Source organism: Exophiala spinifera (assembly GCF_000836115.1).
Source record: "Exophiala spinifera strain CBS 89968 unplaced genomic scaffold supercont1.1, whole genome shotgun sequence".
NCBI classification, from domain to species: domain Eukaryota; kingdom Fungi; phylum Ascomycota; class Eurotiomycetes; order Chaetothyriales; family Herpotrichiellaceae; genus Exophiala; species Exophiala spinifera.
Window position 1 is genome coordinate 3,079,101 of NW_015622513.1, and position 16,780 is coordinate 3,095,880.

The following is a 16,780-nucleotide window of genomic DNA, read 5'->3' on the forward strand; positions in this document are numbered from 1 at the left end:
TACCAAGTCTCCCAAAGATTCCTGGAATGAATGTCCGTCCTTCGCTCAATGCCACCATCATACCGTGGAGTACGGCATAGGAAAGCAACCAATTTTCGTGTTCCCGTGTAATCCAGAAATAAAGAATGAATGCCGATCCCAATATTTCATGCGGTTAATCCTTTAATTTTTGTTTTGTTCCCCTTTTGGTTTATCCCGTCGAACCTCTCAGCTTCTTATTCGCGCTTCCTTGCATCCTCCGCATAGCCTCACGGTGTAGATCCAGCATCTCAGGACGTCTCATCATCTGGTCCATTGCCAGCTGCTTCAGTTGCTCCTCGCTGCGTTGATACTCCTCGAATTGTCGCTGCTTTTCCAGCTGCATTTTCAACCGTGCCCTGCCATGCTCCGCGGCAGAAGCTTCGAGGCCATCACGAGACGCACTTTGCTGCTGCGTCAACCGCCAGTCAGCGAGCAGCGATTCCCGCTTCTGTGCCTCCTTCCTGATGTCCCGCTGTGCCGGCTGGTGAGACTCGTAGCTGTCCATGCGCGTACCGGATGGACGTTCAGGTCTTTCGTGCTGTTGTTGATGACCCTGTAGTCTCTGCAACTGCGCGGCATCGTACAGGGGACTTCCGCTATGCGGTCGCGGTGTGCCTTGCGTCGAGTACGGTCGTTGATTGCCCGAGCCCAAACTCGTTGCAGATGTTCTACGCGTGGGTATCAGGTATGGTGAGCCTGGTGCGCTTGAGCGGCGTCCAGCTGACGTTGGTGCTCCAAAGTTGCTGGGAATGTTCTCCATAATGGGCATGGCCACCAGGGAGGTAGAGGCAGCAGGATTAAAACCAATTCGACTTGCTCGATGGCTGGGGATCTTGAGCGATTGCATCGACGTAGACCGCGAGGGCGCCTTCATCGTACTTCGTCGCAGTTCTTGATCAGAGAAGGATCTTTGGGGAGTGGGAAGCTGAGATGCGACGCCTACACCGGCCTGACTGGCACGAACCGAAGGTGGAACCATCTCTGTTTGCAGTGTCTGAGCTGCACTTTGGGGAACGGGAGGCTCTGTCTGTGACTCAGTGGCCACTCGTACAAGGTGTGTCGGGGCCTCCTCCTGCCCTTCGACCCCCTCGATCGATTCCGGCTCATCGTAGACAGGCGCTTCTGCAGACGTAATATGCTTCGCCCATTCGTTCGTCCGATATGACAGGACTACCGTAGACATCTGGCTTGGTACTTGAGCCAAAGCCCCCCTGGTAAGAGACTCAGTAGTCGAATCGGTTCCTTCAGATGCCTGGGATTCTGGAACTCTATCTTGGTTCTTGGTGTCCGCTGCTGATGCTGCGGAACTGCTTGCAACAGTGGCTATCGGGGGAGCCGGACACTGCGATGCGCCTCCCAGACTTTCGTCTTTACCGTCCGATGACCTGCTTTCTGCGCCGGGGAAACCAGTAGATGAGCCTGACGGGATTGCAGGCGACTGAGCGCCTTCAGCCGACACCGGCGAAATGATAATCTCCGGCGGTGTGCCTCTCTTGTTCTCTGGATCAACATCGAGCAACTTAACATCAATTTTCTCGTTATCTCCGTCCAAGGTGGCCGCAGCTGAAGACGCTCTGCTTTGTGGTCTTTCAAAATCGACAAGATGATCCTTGGAATGTGAGGCGACCGGCACATATCCCGAAGACGAACGTTTCGTAAGTCCAGAACTTGATCTCCGAGATTGTCTCTTTGGCTTTGAGACCTCGACACTCCTCTCTGAGTTGCTCAAGGCAGCTCTGTCCTCTTCTCTCTCGGTCAGCGGGGCCAACATGCTGGAAGACATGGACACATCACCACTATGTTTATGTTCATCTGAGGTGCGACCATCTTCAAGAGCTTGAAGCGCTTTGTTGCGTTCATTCAACGCCACTTCCTCGTGATCCTCGTCCGCTTCTGGTATCACCTCCACGGTGACAGTGCTTTGTCGCATGCTCCTCGAGCCGTACCCAGACTGAGACTTTCGGGAGCCGTAGGTATCCATTTCCAGATTTTCCGCAGAGGCTGATGGGTGTGAAGGCTGGATCGGAGCAACAGAAACTGTAGAGTAGCGTTTGTCCGCGCGAGCATCCTGCCATAGGATCGTATTGCGCTTGCTGTTGAGTCGGTCACCATACTGTCTCTCCCAAGCTGACTTTTCGCGCTCATTCTGACGTTCAAGATGTCGTCCCAATGCTGCTTCAATAGCCTGATTATGTTCTGAATCTGCCTGTTGCACCGCCTCTTCTTTCCGCTGCTTGGACCGTATGATCTTCCACAATCTGATCTGAGAGAGCAGACCAATAATAGTGCCAATTATGATAAGCGCAATCTCGACTTTAATGCCTCGAGTCAGTGGGTAAGTACTGGTGTTGAGTGGGAACAGCCCATCATTGAGATCCCATATGTAGAACCAGAATTCTTTCATGCCAGCCCTGACGAAGCAGTCCAGTCCGAGCACGAAAGCAGTGGCGCCGCCAAATGCTGTCGAGCCGATCAAGGCGTAAGGCCTGGTGTACTTTGTCCAGGAAAGCGACCATGCCACCAGACTGAAAATCCCGATGAATGCGCCCTTGCCGCCGGGGCTGGTGACAAGCCCACCCGGTTTGAGAACGAGCAGCCACATGCTGAAGCAGAAACCCCCCAAGAGACAGCCAAACCCTTCTGTGAACTCTTGAAATATTAGAGCTCCGCCACCAAACACCGCACCAGTCATGAAGATGGCAACGAAGAAACCCCCTTGTACCGCGTCGCTGACGGGAGTGCTCATGACAAAGTCAACTAAGGCTGTAGTCGCTATGCTGGCCAAGAAGCCGCAGGACAGGAAGATCTGAATCGACCTGCTTTTGACTCCAATGAGAGCATAGACCGCACCGAACAGGATAAGAAAGACGCCAGCGATGCCAAATGCCGGTGTGATCCTTGGTTGGAGGGGTAGCACATCACTCGCTTTGGATGTGGAACTAGCAGTAGAATTTGTCAAAGGCGCTGCAGTTGTCGGTTTAGCAGATGCTGCTGTGGACGAATGGCTTGCGACTGTTGAGTTGGAAGCAGCGTTCGCTGTGTTAGGTTGGGATGAGGCGGTGCTCGATCTCAAATCTGTCGTCGCGGCGACTGATGCTGGAAGGCTGCTCTGCGAGGCTGAAGCAGCTGTAGGGGCACTCGGCGAGTCTGTAGTCAGGGTTGGTAGTGCACCATTTGTGGTGCCTTGTCGCCTTTGTAGATCTGAGTTATTCAGACCTACAGTGACCAACGGCAATGTCCAACTCAATAGTATGAGGATGAGAATATGAGATGACCGCATGTTGAACCTGGCTCCGTAGTTGATGAGACGAGGCTCGTGCTCTGGTTATGCAGCTGCCCGGTTAGATCCCAGTTGCATTTAGAAAGTCGTCCGATGGTTGCACCTCCACGTCAGAGTGCGCCGTTTCCCTGGAGCCAGTTTGCATCGATGGAGGGGTATGCGACGGCCAGTAGGAGTGACGAGAGCGACACGAAGCTGAACTAAACAAAGACATGAAGAACGCTCAGCAGGCTTGCGTAGCTGAACCCAGAAAAACCACTTCACCTTTCCATTCTGAATAGTCACACACAACTGCGACGGTGATGTAGAGGGGAATGTGTAGGTAGAGCAAACTCGAAAAATGGATCATGAGCCTTAAAGATGGAAACTCCAGTAGCAAGGGTCATGATTGAAGTGTCATGGGACAAGCCCACCAGCTCCATGAACGCACCTTTTGGGACATGACGAGCTCGAAAACGCAAGCGAGGGACGCGCAGAAAGGAAACGTGCCAGCTAGTGTCCGGAGAAGAGGCCCGCTAATGTTGAGATGTTGGCAAGGGTGTCCAGTTGAGCGCCCGGCAAGGACATGGACATGGGGGAAATTTGGTTTCAATCAGGACTGTGGCCGTGGCCGCATCATCAGTACGTGGTTGGTGGTGATTGATGCACCAGGCCCGACGGTGAGGTGCCAGCTATTTTTGTCCAACCTTTGAGAGGTCGATCTGCGTCTGGGATGACGGAGGACGACGTAAAACAGGACATCGGCGGTGAGGTCTTCCATCGTCTGTAGCCAACAAAGGTGGCTGGAATACGAGCACAGTCGATGTATCCGTACTCTAACGAATCTGTTGGCATCCGTCCATTTCGGCCAGAGGCTCGTCCAGGGATCCGGCCTTCGGCTGCTGCTGCCCAGTTGGCTGGAGTCCTGAGCAACAAACTTATGTTCACTTGTCGGAGGACCGTAGTCTGTAGATTGGATCGCTGCAAAGGACTCCATGCTGAAGCCGAAATTGGATGATGGTCTAGTTCGACAAGCTCGACAAAAAAAAGGACTGTAGTCTGATGAGCCAGGGTCATTGGCTGATGATTTTCCGGGGAGACATGGAAATTGAGTCTCGCTCTAGATTCGAGACTATGGACGGGAAATGCTCGAACTAGGCACTTGCCGCGGCCCATTTGAAGCCAAAGTGCTTGAACAGCTTCACTGATCAAAAAGCTACAGACGAGCTATCCGTAGACCATTCTGTGCTGTAGGCTGTAGTTACGAGGTGATTTCTGGCTGTAACTAGGTTGTAGCCCCCTGCTACTGGACTCCCGTCAGGCTGTCCCCCAGGATCTTCTTCCAGCTGGGTTTTTGATTGCAATGGAAGCATGAAGCGATTCGCCCCAGCCTCATTTGCCTCTGGTGGCCTTGTGGCCCCTGGAATGTTGGCGACAGATTGGGAGCTTGTTGGATAACATCCAGGGGTCATGGTGGGTTTAATCCCGGCCTCACATTTTCAGCCCCACTGTCCATCACGGACACAGCACTCTACAGTACGTCGACCAGCTTCTCGAGGACTAACCAAAGACGTCTTTTCTCCAGCCTGACGAGGAACAACCTCGCTTCAAGCCTGTCATCTCCCCAATGCGACCCCTATCGATTGTTGCGTCAAAATTGCATCCGGGATGAGGGAATCCGACACCGCCTCCTCACCCCAAATCTCGGGCTGAACAGCGTTCCTCATTATTTATTCCTGCGATTGGCGGCGCATAATGGGGGTCCCAAGGTGCTCTTCATCCGAAAAGCCTATCGATATGCAAGAGTCATTGTGTAAGTTGGATCAACATTGTGGGTGTTGACAACGCAGAGTTTGACCTTCGTCAATCTTCTTTGAACCCATCCAGGCCAAGCGTGACATTCATGTGAATCGCCCATTGTCTTGTTATCTGGTCTCATTCCATACACTTTAGGGGGACAATCTGAGAACTACAACTATCGTTACACCTTGATCGTCAGGGTCTCCATTGGACGACTGAGCATCCTTGGTTGAATTGTCACCATCAAAATACGTGCCCTTTCTTCGATTATCTCAAGTCCAAATGCCTTTCGACATGTTCTTCAACGCCCCGAGCTCGGCAACTATGTTGGAATACAACTCCTTCTCAGGTTGACTTCCCACGACCGTCATTTTCCGCTCCCCCAAAGGATGGCTCTCGAGACATACTTTCACTATTTTCGAGTATGCTGGGCCCATGATTCTGCTCGTCAGAGGTTGGTTGTAAAGGGCTATCTGAAGCTCCTTCTTCCATTGTGACATCCTGAAGGCCGAATGTCGAGGTTCGGGCAGATCCTGTAATGGCCGCTCGAATGCAATCTCTAGGAGAAATATCCCGAGTCTGAAGAGAGAATCGGAACTCCCGATGAGGCGCTCGGTACCTAGCCGACGCAGACTGTTTGCATCGCTTGGCGTGACGGCAACGTCAAGACAGGGCTCGAATGTGCGGTTCAGGCTTTTCCCGCGACAGATTGCACCGTCCATCAAGTAGATTTGATCAATATTCCATCCACGTTGTAGCCATGGCGTGGTATGAAAGAACAGTACCGCAGTGGCGACGTGATGAGCAAGTCGAAATCGCTCAAACATGTTGAAAGCCGCATGACAAGACTCACTCGACCTAGCACACTTCTCACGGAACACTGTCCCAACGCTTTTCATAGCAGACGTCGATGTCGAAACCATCTGGTCTCGGGGGACAAAGCACGCTGTGAGATCTGTGTCAACGACTCCCATCGGGGATCGGATTTTACACACGGGAGAAAGTGTACTGAGCTGGCGACATAATCCTACGTCTTGTGTATTGCGGCATACTGTCAGAGGTTTCGCTTGGGTTTCGATACACAGCCAAGCATCGGAGGTAATGTTCGACTTTTCTACTGTGGCAATAGGGTGTCGGATCGCCACGTGGAATCGGAACGCGTTTGTCTCAAGATGCGTCCGGGGCACCAGGTGAAAAAGACAGCGGTGCTGCCGATGCTCCTGGCACCGCAAGGTGAAGTCTATGCGAAGTCCAGCATAGACTTTTTGCGCCCAGTTGCTGACACGTAGAGCTTCCTCATGGCGTCCAGGGGGTGAAACCCTGACTTCTTCGGGAGTCAACCGCAGTCCGGAGTCAGCAACATACCGTCGTGAAGAAGGACGTTTCGTGGTCGAACAAACACTGCTTTGAATACGCAAAAGGTCGCCGTTCAATTCTCTGAGCTCTTTCATGCTCTTTTCGTATTGAGGCATTGTAAGAGCAAGCCAGAATGTTGGTCGACTCAACAACTTGGTTTCAATTTCCAGCAGTTTTTGGGAAATTTCGCGGACCGTGTCCACGAAAGGTTCAATAAAGGACCCGAGAACACCCTCCAGGGCTTGTGCGATAGCTAGACTCCCCCAGTCCGAGTGCTCGATGTGGTCCAGCATCTCCTTCATCTTCCACCTTGGAACTTCGCAGCTTGCCAGGAGTGAGACGCACGCCCCTTCATAGATCGCCTTCTGGACACGTACGAGCCTTCCAAGACTATTCGCATGGCTGGCACTGTCTTGTACTCTTTTAATAGCTTCTAGGACAGAGTGGTAGCTCTTTATGGCTGACAACACTAGGGGCAGGAGTGCGAGAGTCGTTTCCATAATACGAAAGCTTTCATATCAGTTATGAGTTCAAAAACCATCGAAGCACCACTTTGTGCGTGTTGCAAAAGCTGCACAGAGGACTGGCCATGTCAATTGGGAACCACGGTGCTGTTCCTATTTGCGATATGTCGAAGGACGCACAGCTTCACCACCTCGTTTTGCTTCTCGTGCTGTCATCCTTGACCTCAACGTGTGATTGGTGGCAATCATGACGACGCAGTGGTGGTCTTCACCGGTCAATGCGAATCCTCCAAACCAGCAAATCAAAGTGCATTTGATATGCACCCAGCACATGCACACTTGGAATCATGCAATCAGTCCTGTCATTCGATCCGTGATTTCGGTCGTTTGGTGGAATCTGCGAGATTCTTGACATTGTCAAGTTCGCAGAGAAGTAGAGATGCTGTCAGCCCAATCACTCAGCTGATGATCAAGGCCACATCCAAGGTGTCCATTGCATCTATGTCTTCTTTCTCGGTATCACTGCAGCGTTACACGAGCAGTAATGTGATAATTCTCTGCTGCCCATTACGACTTGTAGCGGCTTTGGATGCCTCCTAACCTTAGCTGTCCTTGGCACAATGGATGACGCGAGGGAAGCAAATGTTTCGGATTTCCGTGCTCTGGATGATTATGAAGATGGCTTTGCGGCCGACTCGACCACAGTGTAGGATTTGTATTCTGAGCTTCCAGTCATCGATTCTGCTTCCGCTGCAAAATCGCACAGCTATCATACGGCCGAACTCGCAGCAAGCTTGTACAGGAGATGCGTCTCCGTTTTTGTCGAGCGTTTTACTCTGATCCGGGACCTACCAAACACCAATTCTCTCGAGCCAAACTTGCAAGACCTCCAGGCTTGTGCGCAAGTGGTAACTCAATTGCGTTGTTGGGGAGTGGCCTGTCGCTTCGAAAGCTCGAGGTTTGCTTCTCTTCCTCAGAGACGGTACAGAATAGTGTGCTAGAAGTCCTCGATACTCTTTTGAAATCAGTCTGTCAAGGTGGGCTCCCCATGTTTCCTGTATGCCTCTGCGGTAACAACAGGTTGGAAGGCAGGCTGATCTTCTCCAGGCTTTAAAGTAGCCAACGTTGAGATGGCTGCCGCTCAGAACGAAGATTTTGTACATTTATGGATTCAAACCCAGTCCGTGCTACAATGCACTGGCATTGATGACTTCCCAAACGGTGAGGCTCACCAGGAGGTTCTTGACATGAAAAACTGGATCGAGGCTGCCGAGCAGGAAGTGTCGCTTCTCTGCGACCTTGCACCGACGATTCAACTTATTTCTGACGACGCAAATGATCCACTAACACCGAGAGCATCAACAGCTCCGCAAGATGTGAATGCAATCCCTCTTTTTTCCAAGCCCGAGGGAGCTGGAAGTGGCGTCAATGCGAAAACAAGCACATACAACGATGACGGGAAGCCCATCATGTCCATCCCATTATCCTGATACTTGAGGACCTGGTGTATGATGGAGCGTCCCGTCACTTCCATTGCACCTCAACCGCACCATTTCAGTCAACTCGTCGTTTATGCGAGTTTTCATTTCTTGCTCCATTGCTGATCCTTGGGGTTTAGAAGTATGGAAAGAGAGCGAGATCAAGACCTCGAGAAGCTCGACACCGGGCCAGCAATTTCCGAGGAAACCCTCTGTCACTTCAACAAACTCTGGTGACACGACGGCACCGGAGAATAAAGGCAAGCATTCGGTAGGCCAGTCCTCGGATGAACGGAGGTCATCGCCAACAATGACGCCCGTCCCTTTCGCCATCGTGTCGCAAAGGAAGGGCAAATTTCCTAGGTCGTATTGGTACTGCTGTCAATGCAGAGATGGACCACACAACTCAAACGTCATCTTATCGTGCATATCATGTTATCACAGGAGATGCAGAGACTGTGAATTCTATTAAAACCCACCCAGGATAAAGCATTCGACCTATCTGACTTGACCGTACAATAGCACGGGAGAAGTAAATACTTCAACGTGAGGCATCCTTGCAACATGGGATAGGCATCTTTGCCTTGCCCCATGGACTTACTTCTCCTCAAGCAAATGCCTTCTCCACCGCCTCGGCCATCTCGCCCAAAGTCGAATACGACGCCCCAAGCTCGATCAAACCTTTCGCTTCGAGGTCCTCCTTGTTTCCACCCATGGCCGCGTCGCCAGCATACCTCGCAATCCACACAGCGGGTCTAAACCCAAGCGCCTTCGCCGAGATATGGTCGATATCCAGACTCTGCGCGACCATCAACGTCTCGTCCTTGGAGATACCAAAGTCCGTCTTGAGCTTGTCGACGACGTACTCGTAGTTCCGGGGGTTCGGCTTGTACGAACCAATCTGCTCGGCGGTGTAGATGCCGTCCCAGTGCACGCCGTTCAGTGGGCCGGAGAGCGTCCGTGCAAAAGACTCGTTGTCGACATTACTCAGCACGAACAGCTTGTAGTGCTTCGCGAGCACTTTCATCGCCTCGACCGTGTCGGGGAACGCGGGCCACTCTCCTATACTTTTCCCGAACGCCACGCGGTCAGCGTCGTCCGTGTCAGGAACGCCAAGCTCGGCTGCGATCCTGTCGTACACTGATTCCAGAATCTTAGGGTACGCGAGCGTCGGATTGTCGTGCTCTACGATCTTCTCGTTTGTCGCGTACATGCGGAGCAGCTTCTTCCGGGTTTCAGGGGTATCTTCGCGTCGCGCATCACCGGCAGGCAGCTGTTGGCTGAGCTTGAGAAGTTGAGGGTAGATGCCGGATTCCCAGTCGATCAGCGTGGCGTAGATGTCGAAGAAAATACCTTTGAACGAGCACAGGTCGAAGGACGACATGGTGGTGGTGGTGGTAGTGGCGGGAATGGATGGGTATCTTTTAGTAAAGGCTCAGGACTTGCTCACGACCAGAGCCACACAAGGCTGAGAATATGGTAATGAGGAGAAGAATGTAGGTTGAAAGCAGGAGAGGAACAGCACATTTCTCTTTTCATGGACTGGCAGGTATTGAAGTAGCATTTTAGTACCGACTTTGTTATTCACAGCATGGGAAGGTGGCGTGGTGCGTACGCCCAATGACCACGTTGATCAATCTATCTTTACCTGGGGGCTTACCTTAAGGCGCACCTTATGCGACATATCTGGGTATGGTGGTCGATGGATGATACGGAGTTTTGGATGATTAGGGAATGTTAGGCAATTCATGGCGAAAAGCGACCCCATCAGACTAACGTAGTCAGGGTTGCGTTGCGGGCCATTAGCCTTGTCAAAGGGTGTATGGGCCCACATTGTGCTTATTCAATTGTACCTTCTTCGCGGGGAAAGACTACATACGATATATGATACGATACATCGTTGGTTTGACATCTGACGATAATTGGGCTTTCCAAGCAATTGAGTGCGAGTGCAACCACCACAACCTCTGTAACGTTTGAACCAAATACCACCATCACCGTCACTAACACCACCACCGACCACTGACCACCGTCCCGCCTCCCACGCGTGCAGCGGCTCAATTGTACAAATCCGGATAAGCAGCCTTGATGAGATCTGCACCCTTCTCGGCAACCATGTACACATCGTTCTGGATCCTGCAGTCAGGAATGACCGGGAACACCGAGGCGTCGATAACGCGAAGCTTCTGAACACCATATACTTGCAGCTTGGGATCGACCACACCCTGCTTGATGTCCTTGCCTAATCGACATGTGCCACAGGGGTGGAAGCCTGTCTGGGAACGCTCGAGAATCTGTCTGATCATAGCCTCGTCCGAGTTGCGAGGCATATCCCATGGGAAGTCTCTCTCGATGATGTCCTTCATGCCATCTCCGTTCATGACAATGTCATCGATCATGCGGACTCCCTCGCGCAAAGCGATCAAGTCAAGATCATCAGAGAAAAAGTTGAGATTGATGTATGGTTGTTCCTTGGGGTCTGTCGAGTTGAGCTTGACGTATCCGTTACGAGACAGGGGACGCATGAGGTCGACGATGACAGTGAGATAGTCACCGGTCGGAGGTGTGGGAAAATGCCACTGGAAAGCGTCGCAGAACATGGGCTTGACATGATAATAATGTCAGTTAAACATACTCCAGAAAGAAGGAAATCGCGTGAATGAGACAGACACGGCTGACGAAAACAAAGTAAAGAAAATCAGTAACTAGGGAACTACTTACCACAAAGTCGACTTCGAAATGTGGCTGGCCAGCAGGACCAAAGGGGTCCACACCGCCGTTCTTGGCCTTGTATTCGCGGTACTCTTTGGAGGTCTCGAACCACTTGTCAGCTCTCGGAAAAGCAACAAGTTCTAGCAGCCCGCTGCTGTAGGGGCCAGTCTTGTTCTTGTTATAGGCAGCGACAGCGCCGTCCTTTTGGGGTCCAGCGCGGAGGAGGTGGCTGTCCAGTCCGTAGCCGTCTTTGATCTTGAAGACGTGAGACAGAATCGGATGATCGAGCAAGTTCTGGCCCACGTGCTCGGAGTCGACGAGAACCTTGATGCCGTGCGCTTCGAGCTCGGTTCTGGGCCCTATCCCGGACAGCATGAGGAGCTTCGCGGACTCGTAGACTCCCTGGGAGACGATGACCTCGTGTTTCGCCTTAAAGGTGTATTCCTTATCGTCGGGGCCAATGACAGTGACGCCAACAGCCTTGCCGTCCTCGAAGACGATATTCTTGGAGATTGTGGACGACATGACGGTGACGTTGTCCTTGCCTTCAACAAACACGGCCGCCGTGGACCTTTGGCCCTTGTAGATGGTGTTGACGCACTTGAAAAGTCCTTTCTGAGTCCCATTCCAGACGTCAGTTGTGAGGTCCTGGCCTTTACTCACCCACGCCTGTTCGAGGGCGTCGCGAAATGGTTTCATCTCAGGGATGAGGTCAGAGTGCGAGATGTGAAGAGGGCCGCCTCGGTTGAGGGTTGTGGCGAGCTCGGCTGGATAGAGCTTGTCATCGTCGTGGTAGGTCGCAGGCTTATCGAAGTATGCTTTGGTGTTCTCCCAATTCCATTCTTCGGTGCCGTATTCAGCCCAGTCATCAAAGGTTGCAGCACTCCCACGGACCCAGGTATAGTAGTTCTCAGCACTAGAGCCTCCAAGGACCTTACCCCTGGGGTTTGGCTTCTCCACCCTGGTATAGTCGGGGCGATCGATCATAGTTGTTTTGTACTTCCAGTCGTATTTGCTCCCACGGCACTCAAATGCACGAGCTGGCGTGGTGATCATGTCGATCTCAGATGTATTGCTGGGTTCTTGTAAGCTAGATGATGTGCGCGAGGCGATTAACTTACTTGGGGCCGGCTTCGACGACAAGGATGGAGACATTTCGGTTCTCGGCCAAACGACCAGCAACAACACACCCAGCAGTGCCTCCACCTACGACAATAAAGTCGAACAACTGGGGAGCGTTCTTGGGAAGCGTAGCTGGATGAACCATATTGACTAGACTTTGAGTGTTATGGCGATAGCTCAGGAGACCGATCTTTTGGCTGCTTGCGAACCGTTTGAGGCTTTGCTTTGGCTTGGATATCAAGAGTACTGGGACGAGGCATACCACCCCTTTTATCCCTTCGATCTCATGTACCGGGTGAACGATGTAAGGTGTTTCGGTTGCGGTATTGGCGGAACCTGATGCTCGAAAAGCCCACTGGTGAACCAAGTTCCCTGCTGGTCCTACCGCAAAACGTAGGCATGGCCATCATCCACCACCCACGCATCTGTTCATGTTAGAGAGCCGGCAATTGATTTGACCATAAAACAATAGGAGAGGCAGAGAGAGGAGCCTGCCCTGGTGCGATTGTCGCGCGAAATCATTTTGGCCTGCAACGTTCCACAAACCCACCTTGAAGAATCTTAGGTCGGCTGCATCGGCTTGACCAAGAATAGTGGTCAGGTCCAAATTGATCGCAACACCATCCAAGGTGGATTTCATCTATTGTTCTAACTAGATGCGCTGTCGCAAATCAGTCATGACCATCTTCCTTGAATACATCGAACGGCAAAGTGTTTCGTGCAATCTTCCTTCGCGTGAGGAAATATTCCGGCTAAACTGTGAGGCGGCTTCCATTGGTGCGTGGATGAACTTGTCAGCGAACCGTCTGCATCCGGAACCATGCAAACGTTGCGTCACAGTTCGACGAGGACATTCGGCGATTTATGGGGGGTGATTACGCTTAATCACCTGTACCTGGATGAGTTGTTGAATCTTGACCTAAAACATCATCGCCCAGTTGCACCTGTTCTGAAGAGCCATTGTTTGGGCAGTATGAGGTCGCTGGCCGCGGGTGGGGAACATGTCAAGGTTGCAAAATGAATTCCAGTGTTGGTGTTACAATGATACCTCGTAGAGAGTAATCCAAGCCTCTAGATAGATACCCGAGTCTTGCGAAGTGCATTCCTACCAACGTTCTCTCATATGTCGAGCTGAAATGTGCAGGCCTCTATTTACTTGACGACGTCATCGACGCTGGATTCGCGTGATCACGTGAATGCTCTTCACGTCCGCACTTGCGAGGGACGAGTAGATCAGATCAGACCAGACCACATTGAAATCGGAAGATCCAGAAGCATTCAAGTGTTGAGCCGTTGGGCAAGCTGGATTCTCATATGGCGCCCAAGCTCATCTTTCACTTCTGTTTCCTCTTTGACTGACCGCGCAATGAAGACTTCTGCTCATGGCCCAACACCACTCTTTCGACTACGAGCCTGTCGGCCGCTTCGCAGGTGCAAGCGCGGCAATACGGCGACCAAGAGTAGGTGAACGCAGGAAGATACACGTACGCTGGCTGAACGAAGAACTTCAGGAAATTGCCTATTTCTCCTACGATGAGGACCATAAATTCAGACTCGACGCATCTAGCCTCCGCTACTACTACCCTCCGACCTTGCCATGCGATCTCAGCAAAGGTTTCGATTCATTTAGACAGCTAGACGATACGGCGGATGACCATCTTGACGGACTGCTAGAGGCCATTATTGCTTATGAGAAAGAGAAGTCAGCAAAGACAGAGATCGACATTGTAACATGGCGTGGCATGATGACCAAGGTTTGGGATATTGCACTTCGCAGAGCACATTTGCTCACAGAATGCTATAGATCCTGGTTGTGCCCTACTCCAAGCTAGACGATTGGGAAATGAATGCTACGCTTTTCCAGGGCACGATCTTCATTGAAGAGAACCATACAAAGAAGCTTTCTTCGCGACAGGAACAGTTCACCCCGGCTGCCCGGCCAAACAACACGTCCCAAGATATTATGAGTTTCTGGGGTTACAAGTTTGAAACTATATCTCTTCTCCCGGAGCCCTGGTCTGTTGTCTCGCGAGAGGAGATCGAATCACGCGAAGATCAGGTAGTGAGTAACTACGCTCAGTATTGCTCCGTTGTCCGCACCGGCCTTGGCAAGGTGAAGATCATCATTGGAGGAGAAGTTGATGCCGTGCTGGACTATAAGCCAGAGGACAAGTCTCAGCCCATCAATTGGGTCGAATTAAAGACCACTGCCGCTGTTGTCAATGAACGAGAACAGGTCAAGTTCGAGCGAAAGCTCTTGAAGTTCTGGGCTCAATCATTCTTGCTGGGTGTTCCCAAGATTGTTGTCGGGTATCGATCGCCGCAAGGTGTCTTGGAGCGTCTCGAGGAGCTTGAGACACAAACTATCCCGGATAAAGTGCGTCAGAAGGGGAAGTATCTATGGGATGGCCAGATCTGCATCAACTTTGCTGCCAGCTTTTTGGAATGTAGGTGAGTGTTGTTGAACATTGAAAGCAACTGACACACTGCAGGGCTGAAGGGTGTCATCACCGAAGATGGTGTGTGGCGCATTCGCAAGCGTGAGAAGGTTCCAGTAATAGAAGTCTTCAAGGTCGAGGAGACTGGCCATGGAGACATTCTGTCGTCCGCCTTTGTCGAGTGGCGAACAAGCGGCCTTGCGGCTCATCAGAGCAACTCTTCGCACGGTGCAAATACCACTAATAGGCCCATCGAAAACCCCGAGCCCCGATGATATCTAGTCGCCAATTAGTCCGTTTTGACTTCTCTCTTGTCGGGCGAATGACTCGCTTGGCACCGTCGGGGGAATTAAGTAGGTTTTGAGTCAAAGACGTCGCAAGTCTGGTTGGGAACCTGATTCGACGTTGCTTCTCGCTTGCGTTGGGCCACCGCAGCCTTCTTGTGACCACGACTCGAGAGATGACGATTCCACTGGTCAGTTGTCATCAGTATCTTGTCGCATGTCTCGCACTTTCTGGCCACTCGAGAGTCCGTCACGCCTCCTTCATTGGAAGCAGAGAGTATACTGTCTGCAAGTTCAGACAAGCTTTTGTGCTCCGGTAGGGCTTCACCGTCGAGAAACGATTTCACAAGCGCCTGGGCTTGTTCGAAAACCTTGGTGTCCCAATTCTCGAGATCGGTTCCATCAAGAAGGAACAACATATTAAATTCACCAGCTTGTTGCAGGGCATTAGCCAGTCGGATGCGAATATAGCGATTCTGCCGTTTTGCGTAGCGTCTTGTTCCCGCCTTTACAGCTTCAACAGCCTGCGCCAAAGCGCGAGAACTTTGAGGAGAATCGGCCCCCGAGGCTTGCTGTTCCTGGATATAAGGTCCCAATTCTTTGTAACCAATCGAAACCCATATTCCCATGGTTTTGTCCACCGGCGAACCTCGCTTGACCATACCATTCTCGAGAGATGCTAGGGCCGCCGCTTCATCTACAAGTCCGCTTTCCACCATTGAATCCACACGGGCGTTGAGTCGCTCTTTCAGGACGGCATCTTCAGCTTCCAACCACAGAAGCAAAGTCGGATAACGCAAAGCAGAAACTTGACCACTGTCAATCATGCTTTTGAGATCTCCGGACATGGAGCCTGAGCCACTGTTTCGACCAATTGCACCTTTTCGTTCCTGTTGCGCTGCATATACCTCCGATGCCTTCCTGCCCGTTTTCAGCCAGATTTCCAGCGACCGCTGGATCTTTCGTCTGTCTCTCGGATGCCATCGGACAGCCATTTGAGGGTCTACTTCTTGCAACTTGGCGAATATCTCTTCTGTGGATCGTGAGAGGATCGCGAGGTCCTCGCTTCCTTTCGCTTCAGCATCTTCCGTACCGCCTTCTTCTTCATCTGCCGAGAGAGTTTCGTCTTTGAATAGAAGAGCATGCGTGTAGTAATGTGTCCCACCCACAAGTATTGGAAGCTTCCCTCGGGACCTGATCTCATCTACGACCTTGGTACTCTCCTTGACGAATTTGTGGACAGTCCACGGCGGCTCCTCCAGCCCAATAAAATCCAAGAGGTGGTGGCGAATGCCGTTGCGTTCCTCCTGCGGAATCTTGTTCGTTATGATTGGCAGCCCCTTGTACATCTGCATGGCATCGCCATTGATGATTTCGCCATTGAACCGTGTGGCCAAATCAACGGCTAACTATCTATAGCGATTAGCAAGTCGGACATACTCAAAAAGTAATTGGCCACACCTTGGACTTTCCTGTACCCGTAGCACCGATCACAACGACGACTGGATTATCTGGTCGGTGGGATACCATATTCAAGGCTCTTCTGACTATCAGGGACATGACACAACTTCCCGCAACCCAATAAGATATTTCAGCCTCATACTGGCTAGGGGAGTTCAGCCTGAGCGAAGGTCACAGAGGTTCCTATATAGGATCAGGTATAACGCCTCTTTCGGATGAGTTGATGGCCATCAATAACACAGAACTCATGGACGCTGCATCCATTAAAAGACCAAAAGATTTTGTTCAGGTAGAGCCATAATACTCCGCCGTATCGTTCTCCTACGGTCGACTTTATGATGCGCGATGTGCAATTTCATAATTAATAGTCTCCAAAAACTGCAAC

General features: G+C 51.6%; 7 protein-coding genes across 7 annotated transcripts; 2 read left to right on the top strand and 5 right to left on the bottom strand.

Annotated features, from left to right (window-relative positions):
* Positions 1–190: 190 nt before the first annotated feature.
* PV08_01151 (uncharacterized protein) lies at positions 191–3,301 on the bottom strand (the record flags this gene model as incomplete). Its single annotated transcript, XM_016375516.1, has 1 exon — positions 191–3,301. The coding sequence occupies one exon, from the start codon at positions 3,299–3,301 to the stop codon at positions 191–193; it is 3,111 nt and encodes a 1,036-aa protein (XP_016240792.1).
* Positions 3,302–5,352: 2,051 nt separating this feature from the next.
* PV08_01152 (uncharacterized protein) lies at positions 5,353–6,738 on the bottom strand (the record flags this gene model as incomplete). The annotated part of the gene is made up of 1 exon (XM_016375517.1): positions 5,353–6,738. The coding sequence occupies one exon, from the start codon at positions 6,736–6,738 to the stop codon at positions 5,353–5,355; it is 1,386 nt and encodes a 461-aa protein (XP_016240793.1).
* A 1,292-nt stretch (positions 6,739–8,030) lies between these two features.
* PV08_01153 (uncharacterized protein) lies at positions 8,031–8,390 on the top strand (the record flags this gene model as incomplete). Its single annotated transcript, XM_016375518.1, has 1 exon — positions 8,031–8,390. One exon carries the CDS (start codon positions 8,031–8,033, stop codon positions 8,388–8,390), a length of 360 nt encoding a protein of 119 aa, XP_016240794.1.
* A 595-nt stretch (positions 8,391–8,985) lies between these two features.
* On the bottom strand, positions 8,986–9,762 carry PV08_01154 (haloacid dehalogenase, type II; the record flags this gene model as incomplete). Its single annotated transcript, XM_016375519.1, has 1 exon — positions 8,986–9,762. One exon carries the CDS (start codon positions 9,760–9,762, stop codon positions 8,986–8,988), a length of 777 nt encoding a protein of 258 aa, XP_016240795.1.
* A 673-nt stretch (positions 9,763–10,435) lies between these two features.
* Positions 10,436–12,357, bottom strand: PV08_01155 (uncharacterized protein; the record flags this gene model as incomplete). The annotated part of the gene is made up of 3 exons (XM_016375520.1): positions 10,436–10,981; positions 11,100–12,165; positions 12,212–12,357. The coding sequence occupies 3 exons, from the start codon at positions 12,355–12,357 to the stop codon at positions 10,436–10,438; spliced, it is 1,758 nt and encodes a 585-aa protein (XP_016240796.1).
* A 1,237-nt stretch (positions 12,358–13,594) lies between these two features.
* On the top strand, positions 13,595–14,925 carry PV08_01156 (uncharacterized protein; the record flags this gene model as incomplete). The annotated part of the gene is made up of 4 exons (XM_016375521.1): positions 13,595–13,672; positions 13,724–13,966; positions 14,017–14,659; positions 14,705–14,925. 4 exons carry the CDS (start codon positions 13,595–13,597, stop codon positions 14,923–14,925), a joined length of 1,185 nt encoding a protein of 394 aa, XP_016240797.1.
* A 74-nt stretch (positions 14,926–14,999) lies between these two features.
* PV08_01157 (tRNA dimethylallyltransferase) lies at positions 15,000–16,494 on the bottom strand (the record flags this gene model as incomplete). Its single annotated transcript, XM_016375522.1, has 2 exons — positions 15,000–16,343; positions 16,396–16,494. 2 exons carry the CDS (start codon positions 16,492–16,494, stop codon positions 15,000–15,002), a joined length of 1,443 nt encoding a protein of 480 aa, XP_016240798.1.
* Positions 16,495–16,780: the final 286 nt, after the last annotated feature.